This window comes from Sprattus sprattus (genome assembly GCF_963457725.1).
Source record: "Sprattus sprattus genome assembly, chromosome: 19".
Lineage (NCBI taxonomy): Eukaryota > Metazoa > Chordata > Actinopteri > Clupeiformes > Clupeidae > Sprattus > Sprattus sprattus.
Window position 1 is genome coordinate 25011902 of NC_137917.1, and position 12398 is coordinate 25024299.

General features: G+C 43.1%; 1 protein-coding gene across 1 annotated transcript; it reads right to left on the bottom strand.

The window, feature by feature from the left end:
- Positions 1-242: 242 nt before the first annotated feature.
- Positions 243-8520, bottom strand: LOC308380818 (uncharacterized protein; the record flags this gene model as incomplete). The annotated part of the gene is made up of 2 exons (XM_080858230.1): positions 243-6327; positions 8172-8520. The coding sequence occupies 2 exons, from the start codon at positions 8518-8520 to the stop codon at positions 2027-2029; spliced, it is 4650 nt and encodes a 1549-aa protein (XP_080714356.1). The 3' UTR covers positions 243-2026.
- Between the last annotated feature and the right edge of the window lie 3878 nt (positions 8521-12398).

Here is a 12398-nt window from a genome sequence, read left to right on the forward strand (position 1 = left end):
ATATGTACTTAAGTCAATTGTAGCAACACATCTTATTGACAAAATGATCAGGACACAAATGATGTAGGCTATATCTTAGTGCTTTATTTAGGCATCGCATACAATCAGGATAGTTAAAAGTAGTAGCCTAGTAGAGATCACTCAATAAACCAATGCATTTTTACATTTGGGATTCAAAAACATGGAACTTGTCCCTACAACCCATTAGATTTCATATGACATGGTGTGTATTTCTGGTCTGAAGTGACAAGTCTATGATCAGGTTTTGACGAATTATAAAGCAAGCATTGATTTTTTTCCCCCTAAGCATTAGCCCAGCAGAGCTTCAACCAATTTCTTTCCAAGTACAACAGTTCTTTAAAGCCTAATATTTGATGATATTTAAGTGTTCAGTGAAGGACATTAAGTCTACCTTTCACTTAAATTGAAGTTCTGAGGTTAGATTAGCTAGTTTAAGAAATGTGTAACAGAACTCAGGGAGAAATAGGTACTCAACTCCACCTGAAAAACCGAAATAATTTAATGATGAGTGTATATTCCTTTAAGTGGTTGTCAGAAATTATTTACAAATGACACATTTTATGACCACTGTCATACTAATCAACACCAAAGCACAAAATTGGCAACAAATGCCACATAACCGGTCACTAGGCAGGGCAGTCCACCAATTCATTGCATGGTCACACTTAATTTATGGGGATTTAAGATAAAAGAACACTTCTACGGTGGGGGAATATGTACCAGATAAGCGAGGAGATTTTAAACAAGGTGTGCATATGAGACACACAGTGCAAAGATTCCAGTCTCACTGAACTGGCAAACAAATTAAATAAAAATAATTACGGGATCCACAATAGTGACAAACGTCTTTTTGTTATTATTAATTTGCCATCAGTTTCATGAAACAAACCTGTGTGTTTTGGCCATTTTGACTATAAAACCCAGAGTTAATGCTGCAAACCAGTAACTCACCTCTAACTACATAAGTAACTCAATCTATGACAAAACAAAATAAACAATAAAAGAATGAAAAATTGACACAAAAAGTATAGCATAACTATATCTCATCAAATCCTAAGGAATGAAGATGCTATTCTTCACCCCTGGGTATCAGACCCTCAATACATAGAAGGACATCACTTTAAGTCTAGCTTTCACCAAGATTTTAGATTTTGTTGCATCTAACCCCCACTAGGTGGCATCAGTGTACAGAAAACCTTTTTGAGGTAAGAAACAACCTACTGCTCACTAACTTAAACCAAATGGATACAGACTTACCCGCTATAATTACTCTAGAATAATTTTTTTAATGATTTCAAATCAACACTAAAACAAAAATAATTTCTCTTTTAAATCATCAATAACAGAACATTATTAATATCAAACACAACAAACTTTACAGGCCTAGTATTGAACTGACAGAGCATGAGTAGTGTTAATCATTTGGGGGGGGGAAGGGGGTAAAATGAATAAAAATGACCTGATTGGAAATCAAGTATATAAAGTTAGTAGTACTAATCACAGAGGGGTAGAAAAAGCACAAACGCAAAGTTTACATGAGTATCCCAAAATAAGGTTTTTACGGGTACAGTTGCATATGTCTTCCATTGAAGAATAGTTGAGTGATGCTTTCTCTGTGGTTATGCCAGGATAATGTGAAGGCCATATGGTAGCACCCTATGATCTATAATCACTTATTTGACAAATGTGTTGCATGTAAAAGAAATAAAATAAAAATGGAAAAAAAAAGAACTGATCACTACACAGGAAATGTTGATTTCAACTAAGGTCTTTTCATCCAGCGCAACACAAATTTGCCTGAGAAACAAACATTGACTTCCCAAAATGAAACCTGCAGTCACATTATTCACATATAGAAAACTGCATGTCTCAATACAGAACTTGTTTTTGGACAGAAGATCAAGTCTGGATCTTCTAAATCATAGTGTCTTCATACCAACATTCATTCTTAACCCCAGGACATTCAAGTGATAGAGTCACTTTCACTTCTTTTAACATCTTCATATCAGTGGTAATCTCCCCGCGCATGTTCAATGTAGTGCTGATGCAACTCAGTCTCTTGACCAAAGGACATTCCGCACTCGATGCACGTCAAACCGTCACCGACGGTGACGACTCTAGTGGGTGGAGCGGAATCGGAATCTTTCCGCTCTTTATCACCCATGCACTCCTGGTGGTGATCAATGAGATCCCGGATCTCGGTGAAGGTGAGGGGGCATAGAGTGCAGTTGTAAGTGGGTTGGGCTAGGTCAGTCTTATGCTGAGCCTGGTGATGCTGCAGGGCCATGGGAGACAGGAAAGACTTGCCGCAGTGCTGGCACTTGTGCCCCTTCTGAGGGGGAGGTGCGACAGGTTTGGCCAGGTACTGCTTGACTTTAGGTGGCGGCGAGTGTTTCTCTGGGCTGGGCAGAAGAGAAGACTGAGGTTTAGGCTTGAGCCCAGAGGAGACGGAGGTGCTGAGCCTGTATCGGAGTTCAGTGGGCAGCCTTTTACGAACCTCGTCGTGCCAGGAGAGATGCTGCTGCAGCTGGGCCTCTGTCCAGTAGCCACGGCAACAAAGGGCACAACAGAAGGGCCGAGTCTTTGCTACATCCTTGTGAGCCTTCAGCTGCTCCTCACTAGGGAAAGCTTTTCCACACTTGTGGCACTTAAAAAAGCACTTGCTAACCAGCTCCACAGGCCTGCGTGAAACAGAGTGAGTCTCTGTCTCCACTTTCACTTTCACTTTTGTGACGGGGGGTTTGGGGGCCTCTACCTTCACTGTTTTGCAGGTCTTTCGGTGATTGTAAAGGGCCCCCTGAGAACTGTACCGTTTTTCACAATCAGGGCAAGGGAAGGGCTTCAGGGGCACAACGGGCTTAATTGGTTTCCTGTGTGCTTGCCATTTGTGGGCTCGCAAACCTCTGATTTTGAGGTAATTCTTTGGGCAGTGGGGACATTGGTGAACTTTCAGCTTCAAGCTGTTCTTTTTTGAGGGGCTGGTATTTGAAGCGGCATTGGCTGGCATGTGAGTCTGACCTGACGGGACTTTGGGTGAAGGGACATGAGGGGATGATTTTTCAGAAGTGGCATGGTACATCTCAAAATGGGTTGCCAACTGCGTTCCTCCACGAAAGGTCATGTCACATTCTGGACAAGCTAGCCTGGCTAAGGGGTTAGTTTTTGATTCAGAGACCATGTCTGGTGTGTGGGCCTTTTCGGGTGGATTGTTTTCGATTGGAGGGTGGTGTTTCTGATGCCGGCGAAGAACACATAAATAAAAGAAGCCCTTGCCACAGAGATTACAAAGAAATGGCCCATTGTCAACAGAAGTAACAGAAGATTTCTCCTCTTTTAACAAGTGTCCAGCAAATTTTTTATCAGTGTGCCATCGCCTGTGAGTTCCTAGAGCAGAATTATTTGTAAAATGTCGGCCGCAATCAGAGCAAGTAAATGGAAACTTGCCAGCTTTCTGCTCTGTTGCCAATTTTGCCACCCGACTGGAAATTTTAGTTTTGACCAGACGAGTGTGACTCTTAAGATGGATTCTTTTATGAAAATTAAGTGCTCCAACAACAGCAAAACTTCTTCCGCAGTCCACACATTTATATTTCAGATCGGCTGTTTTGGGTTCTGGTAAAATGTTTGATTCTGACTTCAGTGCACTTGCTGTGATTGGCACCTCATCGCCCTTCTCATCTTTTGTCTTTCCACAACTCTTTTGATGGTTTTCTAACATTGCTTCATTTTGAAATTGAGTAAGACAGGTTGGGCATTGCAACTCTTCCTTAGCTTGGGACCCATGACTTTTCATGTGGAACTGGAGCGCCATTGCACGGGAGAAGAGTTTCCCGCATTGCGTGCAGCTGTATGCATTCTTTTTTACCTGCTCTACCTGAAAATCAAAAGACTTGATTGCTGGAGGATTATCTTGGACACCTGCGTGTATAAACTGGTGCTTAAGGAAACAGGTGAGCAAGCGATAGGACTTGCCACATTCTCCACAAGTATGTACCTCTTTCTTCTTTTGTTTATGTCTCTGCATGTGCCATGCCAAACTACCCCTTTTACGAAACTTGAGCCCACAAATGGGGCAGGAGACTCTGCGAGGTCGGCCATTAACCGGGGCACTGGACTCGGGCTCGGCCGTGGAACTATGTGTATGGTACTGTTTATGATGAGTCAAGGCTCCAAGAGACCAAAAACTCTTCCCACATCGCTTGCAGTGGTGACTCTTTGGGCCGAGAAGGTTTTTCTTTGGATTAAAAGTCTCTTTTTTCACTGCGGGTCCTGCGTCGTTCTTAACGACTTTTCCAGGATAACACGACTTTTTATGATTGTAGAGCCCACTGGCATTGGAGTAGCTCTTGTCACAGTTCTTGCATGCAAATGGTTTCTTTTCGTTGTTATGATGTTGCTGATGGGAGTGCAGGGCAGAGAGTCGTGAAAAGCGCATCCCACACTCGTCGCAACTAAAGCTGTTCTTTTTAAGCCCGGCAAGTTGGTACGAGATGGATTTGTACGCGGTTCGCTCCTCATGTTTTCCCAGGTGAGCATTGTGAGCAGGCTTGGAGTAACTTTTGTGGCCGCAAATTTCACAGATTAAGTGGCGTTTCACTACAGAGATGGTGGGAGAAATCTTTCTCTTAACGCACGCTTTCTTGCCCATCCCCCCTCTGTGCCACAACCTGTGGCAACGCAGGCCAACAGGACTTTCAAACTTCCTGCCACACTCTGGACATTCATAATTCACAGGCTCTCGAGGCACGCTTCTGATCGAGCCCTTTGCCTTGACATTTTTGTCACTAACGTGAGCAAAGTTGACCTTCACAATTTTCACATTGACCTCAGGTTTGTAATGTTGTTGTGGTGGTGGTGGTGGTGGTGGTGATGGTGGTGATGGTGTATCATTTTGTGTTGGACTTGAAGGCAGCCAGTCTTCTTCGTCAGCATCAGATTCACACACCAATTCCAGATCAGGGTTTTGTTCCTGCTCTAGCTCATCCTCACTTCCAAATAGAGAGCCATCTGATGCAGTTACACTAACCACCTCCACATTCAGGTCCGCCGTCTCATTCTCCTCTTCTAACTCACTACTGTTTAGGTCAGTTGACACTTCTGTACTGTCCTGTGAATAAACCATTGCTCCAATGGCAAAGTTTTCCGCTTTCACTTTGTCACACAAGTACAGCTTTTGAGGTGACGTGTCAGGGCTCGTGTCGGATGCGTGAGCTGGCGCTTCTATGTCACCGTAGACATCTGTGTGGCAAAGCTGATGAGACTGGAGAGCTGAGGCTCGGGAGAACCGCCGTCCACAATCCTGACATTCAAATGCCTTTTTCTGGAGCTGACACACTTGATGAAGGAAAGACTTTGCAGCTGCCTCCTCACTATGAGCCAGTCTTTGATGCTTGTGGAAGAAGGTGAGTGAGGTAAAAGACTTGCCGCACTCCTCACAAGTAAGGGAGACGCCGCTATTGCGAATCAAGTCACGCCTTCTGTGCCACCGCTCATGGCACGCCAGCGCCACTGGGCTCACAAACTGTTTCTCACACTGGGAACACTTAAAAGGTAGCTTCCTTTCCTCCTTGATAACTTTAACAACAGTGGGGGGGTTGCATGTATGGCTGAAGCGTTGATGCGTGCTCAAGCCACAGAGTGTGCGAAAAGATCGCCCACATTCACAAGCATATGGAGTTTTTTGGCTTTCATCTGTTGCCTCAGCAGCTTGGTCAGAAGCTTCATTTTCACTTGCGGGTTCCTGAGCCGCAGGTTCCTGAGCCACCGGTGCCTTCCCTGTACCACCAGCCCTGGGTTTGATCAGTTTCACCTCATGGCAGCGGCGATGGGCATCAAGGGCTGAAGCACGAGAGTAGCATCGGCTACACGTGGGGCACTGAAACGACTTCTTCTTGAGGTCTGCCAACTGATGAAAGACAGACTTTGAGGCCTGCTTGTGAGATCGCTGATGGTTGAGATACTGACCAATGGTAGTGTACGTCTTACCACAGTCTTCACACTCATAAAAACGCTGCTTTACGCCACCCAGTCCATAGCTGTTATGCTGACCGTGCCTCAGTGCCTGATTACGGTGTTTCAGTTGGTGACTGAAGAAGCCACGTGAACTTGAAAATTTGCGCCCACAAAGGGCACAGCAAAGAGTCCGCCGACCTCCATCCTGAGAGACGAGAAGGTCGTCCCACTGAGAGTCACTGTCCAGGCACACGATGGGACCGTCGTGGGTGTCATGCTGTCGACGGTGCTCCAGGTATACCTCCTTGTCCCCGAAGGTCTCGCCACAATCCACACAGCGGAATTGCCACTCCCCTAGAAATAGAAAGCGGAAAATAGGAGGTCAGGGCGACTCCTGTGGCCAAAGAAAAGAGAAAAGGATAAAAAAAAGTATAGTAGCATAAGGCTAAAAAAATATATTACCTTGTTTCATCAATATATTTCTCTCCATTCGTTTTAAATGATAATAAAGAAAACGCCACTGTTTTAAGAACGTAGATGTTTATTAAATTCACACAAATTGGTTTGCACATGACAACGAAGTTATTGTATTTAAAAAAAAAATAAACATTCTGAGCTGGAATACAACAACTTCACACATGATTTGTTCACATTCATTTCATTATTTAGGTAACACAAACATGCCACACAGGAAGTACTTATAATGAAGCCAATATCCTTGAAATAAAATGACAAAAGTCTCCAATGTTTCTAATTACTTTTTTAGTGTGCATTACCTAAGTGTTTTCCAGTGCATGTACCTGTATCTTAAAAAAAAAAAAAAAAAAAAAAAAACTATAAAAAAAACGATCTATTGTTTTGAAGATACTGGGCTTGGTCTGCATTTCAAATATGGGAGGGGCCAAAAATACAGCAGAGTCAATTTAAGGCCTTATGTGACATAACGCCAAATTACATAAACTACAACTTGATATGGGCAGTCCATGGTAAGCATCTCAAACGTTCCTACACAACATGTAGGCTATTGAAATCTACTGACAAATTAAATAGGATAAACAAGGGAATTCGATGTAAACTATACTACAATGGAAACTGTACTTTTGCCAGACTTAACTATTAGTCTTTGCAAACCATTTATCCTCAAAACTATAATTTTGGTTCTTTACACCGATGCCACCATACCTGCAAAACGTTTATTTTAACTGCATGCGACTGCAAGTGACAACTGAATTACATTATTCTCGTCATTACACCCAAGTCATGGTGTACACAGCAAATGGAAGAGGATACAGCAACCACCGTTTAGTTATACTGGCCTCACAACTAACTGACGGCAGACGATTACAGATCCGACCAACTCTGTGGTAAACACTGTCTAAACACTCGCACAGTTAAAACTACAGGCAAATGTGACAACGCTACAACGGTCATGTCGGGAGCCTGACCTGTTATTATGCTGGATATGTCCTTTGAAATTTGGCATTTAGAGAAGAACTTCGCAAGTTACAGTGATGTTGCTCAGCAAGCTAAGTAGCTAGCTAACAAGCCCAGTTTATGTGATGGACATAACTAATGTGGCTACGGTGTTTCTTCCCAAAACATTTCACAGGATTATGAATCACTACTACGTATAAAGAGTATACATCGGTACTACGTTTTCTTTTGCGATAGCCTTGTGTCTCAACAGCTGGTCGAAAACATTACTAGCTCATATCATCTGGTGCGGACATCATTAAGGTTATCTGTTAGCTTAAATTAGCTAGCTAGTCTCCTTATGATTTGGTCGTGTAAATTCTCACATGTACACCATGCACCCCTTTAAGATATTTGAACTACTATAAGTGAGTATTATTTGAGAAGCATAAATGAGGATTACGAACACTCGTGTACTAAACGCCGCAAAGTAAGTTGACTAATACTGGTTAACAGTTTAGTCTGGTTTATTTACTCACAGAAAGCTATTAGCATCTTATAGACAGCCAGCTAGCTCGGACACATGTTAGCTAATAACAATAACCTGATGCCTTGCAATGATACCTTGGGTTCTTTGCAAGTTTTTAAGACAAAGTCAACACAAGATCTGGGCCGAGCAAACATCAGGGGAAACTAGCTAGCAACCTTTACAGGAAAGCTAACTAGTTAGCTAACGTTAGTCGGTAACATGCATTTGCTTATCATAGTAAGCTGACATTACTCACCATCAACATTTTCTTCTTGAACGGACTCATTTTCATTATCAGAAGCTCTCTCCTCGGATCCTGCAGCGATATCACTCAAGTTTATCTGCTCATATTCTTCATCATCGATTGGCTCCTCTTTTATTATAATAGGTGGCATGGCGTTCATCTCAACAATCTCGGCGTGGTTCTTAGATGTAGCTGGGCCGTTCCTTGAGTCTACGCATGCACCTATGTCTTCTGCTTCAATTTGTTTAGGTTTGCTGGGAGTAGGTAAACCAACATTACTAGTACCCTCCTTATTTTCTTGCGAAAGTACACCAATATCTCCTTGCAATGTGCCACCTTTCTCAGAGTAAACAGAAGCCATGATGGCTCTATTCAACCCCAGGGGCCCCTCGCGCGTATTCCCTGCAACACAGGAAAACGAGAGTGACTGAAATGTATCACAGCTAGAGCTACACACAACAGTGCGGAAACACTTCAACGGCCCCAGGAAATGACGCTCAGCAGCTTCCCTTATCTCAAAATGGCGCGACTACAATTTCATTATTTATATATTATAATACATTTTAAAATAATGTTGCGACGATAGAAAACTCTAAACCTGCCCAACAGATTATTTGAAGTCCAATTTACTACATTCCAACGACAAGGGCACTCGGAGAGCGCTGACCTTGGACAGTACAAAAACAAATAAAAAAAATCATAGGTTCGGTTTATTTCCAGGTTCGTTTTGGGTGATCCTGCTGACCAACAAACAAATAAACACAACTTATACCACTTTCTTGGCAGAGGTTAAAAAAAAGCTATTTTCATTTCCCACAATCCCAGATATAAAAGGCCAGTTGACCACTGACGTCCACTCAGGCAGAGCTGGTAGTCCGCTAGTCTTTTACTGCGTCCACTACAGACAAACGGCCCATGGTTTTCACACTTGTTTTCAAAACATGAACTCTTATTCATGTACAAATCTTCATTCATTTTTACAAACCCTTAAACATTTTCATATATGTAAACAGTGTGTGATAGCCTATATAAAGTTTTAATTGGTCATGTCATTTTTCGCCTTCAGAGCCTTCTAGACTAGTAGCCTACGAATTAACTTCTGTTTAGTGGCTGATATTTGGAATCGACTATGACAAGGATATGATTTAGAAATTCCTGGAATTGCATTTTATGTTATTTTCTTAATATCCTGCCCAGTTAAACTTAAACCGAGAGTGGACCAGAAAAGGCACGCCACCAGTGGGGTGCCTACCAAACTTCACTGCAGATAGAGATACGTGCTTGATATCTGGGAATGCAAATGTTTCTAAATTTAAAAACATGATTAGCCTTTAGTAGCCTTAACAGGAACACTTGTGCTAGACAATTGTTAGGGAAGTGATACTAAACTTATCTTAAATTAGTTCATTGCTCACAGACAAGAGGTTAGGCCTACATGGTTAATAATTACGGGTATCCTTATAACAGCAGTTTAAATAGCAACTGTTATCTTAACCAAAACAGCTCTATTTGCAAACGTTAAATTACGACAGAGGAATCATCGCCCAAACACAAAATTACAAACTTTTTTTGAAGAGTTAATGTTGATTTGCTGATTACAGCCTAAACCATGGGAGGAACAAGCAGCACACAAGAACTGAACTGAATGAATGCTGACAGGACATCAAGCACTTTAAAATTATCAGAAGATTGTTCCTGAGTGTCCAATGATGTCCAACTTGTAAGGATCATGCATTTGAGGGATTAGCAGCACAGCTGAATATTTCAGTAGTGCCCAAGTAAAATGTGCCCAAATTCTCAGCATAAACAATGGGAGGAAGAAGCACAAGAACTGAACTGAATGAATGGTAATAGGACACCGAGCACTTTATTATTATCAGATTTTTGTTCCTGAGTGTCTTACAAAATTACAAATTGACTGTTTGGGGATGTCCATAAGGAATTTCTATGAATTTCAAAATGCTATATTTACAATTTCCAAATGGATGGAATGAACTTCACTTAAATTACCATAACACATAAGCATGATTACATTTTTATATTAATTTAAAGGAGTCATAGGATTTGATGTGGGAAAACCGAAATGCCCCTTGACTTATATAATGTTGTCCTGAAATCACAATTAACAGTCTGAATACAAATGTTAAAAATAGTTCTGTTCAGAATGTGCACTTTGCTTGTTTTGCATTGCATTTTCTGGACCTAGCAAATTAAATAAATGCATAAAGTATGATCTTTTCCCAGTTTGTGTTAAAATAATGCCCCCCAGTAGTACTCAGAAAATGTAGCGAGTGGCATACACAGAAAAGGTATAAAATCTTGATTTCTTTAATGTGTATGTACATCAATGAGTCAAAGTAACAAGATGTCTGTCCTGTACACAAAATTGACGAAAGAAAAAAAAACATTTCAGAGCTTCTCATCAGTGATAACGAATGTTTACAAACATAAGATATCAAGTTACATAATTAATTTAATTCCAAGCTCAATGAATTACCATAAACAACAACAACAACAACAACAAAGACATGTCAGTCTTCAAGCAGGAGATACAGCAGCTTAAAATCTCAAGAGTGTTTGCCTTTTCTTTTGCAGTGCAAATCAGAGTTCACCTTTTGCATGCTGCATGTAGTGCATCTGTAGCTCCAGCTCTTGAGAGAATGAGCATCCGCAAATAACACAGAGGCAGCGGTCCGTGGGGAAAGGCAAACGGCCCGACAGGTTTGGCAGCTCGGTCCGAGGAGTTATCTGGGCAAAGGGCCGTGTTTGGGGCAGGGCAGGCCTTTCACCCATAATGCCCTGTGGGCTAAAGAACAAGTTCTGAGGCTGTGGCCTTGAGATCTGGTTGACAGCGACGGAGTGAAGAGGGTGCGGAGGTAGCGGGCCGAGTGGAGCTAGCTGGCGAAGTGAAGAAGAGAGAAACGGCGAGGCCTGATTGATGATGATCTGCGATCCCGTCATCAACGGCAACTGGGTCGGGGCTCTCACAGGCCCCTGCTGGATTGGTCCTCTTATCAGTGTCTGGGCCCCTGCTGGAGACGTCTGGAAACCCCAGACCGCAGTTCCGTCCCCATGCGAGAAGCGAGGTGGTCCATACTGAATGGTTATTGGGCTCATTTGTGACGTGGGCGGATTCACCCAGGTCGAGGTTAGCGGATTTTGCTTTTGCAGTTGTAACTGTAACTGTTGTTGCTGCAACTGTAGCTGTTGTTGTTGTTGCTGCTGCTGCTGCAGCTGTAGTTGCTGTTGCAACTGTAATTGCTGTTGCTGATGTTGTAATTGTTGGTGTTGCTGCAGTTGTAAATGTTGTTGCTGCTGCTGCAACTGTAGCTTTTGTTGTTGCAAGTGCATTAGTTGTTGGGGTTGCAATAGTTGCTGATGTTGTTCTAGCGCACTACTGGATATGTCTTGAGAACTTAGAGTCTTTGGAATGACTGAGGTAGTTTGGAATGTCCAGAGGTTATTCTCCGTCCCGGGGGCTATGCGAGAGGGGTCTATTAGGCCAGTCTGAATCGGTGCCAAAGACTGGTTTGCTGAGCCTGGAGACTGCTGTCGTTGTTGTTGTTGTTGTTGTTGTTTATCTGTACTATTGCCAGGTTGGTCAGATACCGTTAGGGGTACACCGATGGGTATTTTATAACTCCATAATTTAGGGTCATCTTTTGATGGTAGAGAGGACATCCCAGGTTGGGTTGTTTGAACTGAGGCTGAAGCTGAAGCTTTAGGACCGTGTGACAGCAGTGACTCTTGATCATTTGGCTTAGTGAACGCGACAGTGGACCCAGAGTCATGAGGAACAGTGCCTGTTGAGGTCTGCGGCTGCAGAGAGGTACCAGGGCTACCCCAGAAGACAGAGAGAGGAGTCCTCTGATGTTCAAGCTCTGCCACAACTACCTTCGATGAGCTTTGGATGTGTGGAACAGCTGAGGATGTTTGAGTGCTCCAAGCAAGAATTCCTCCATCTTCTGGTGGCGGGTGGGGTCTGGAAAACAGAACTGAAAGCCCTGCTTGTGAGGTCAGAGACGGGTCAGTCCGTCCAGCACCCTGTGACTGGGCCGAGTGTGATGGTGCCTCAGGCTGAGCCTGTTGTTGGTGCTGCACTGGCTTTTGCTGTGCCTGCTGCTGCACAACCTGGTTTGCCTGTGGCGGCATCACAGAGATCCAAGTCACGTTCTGCACCTGAGTGGGCTGGGCCTGTCGCTCCATCTGCCAGTGCTGCTGCTGTGGCTGTTGCTGTGC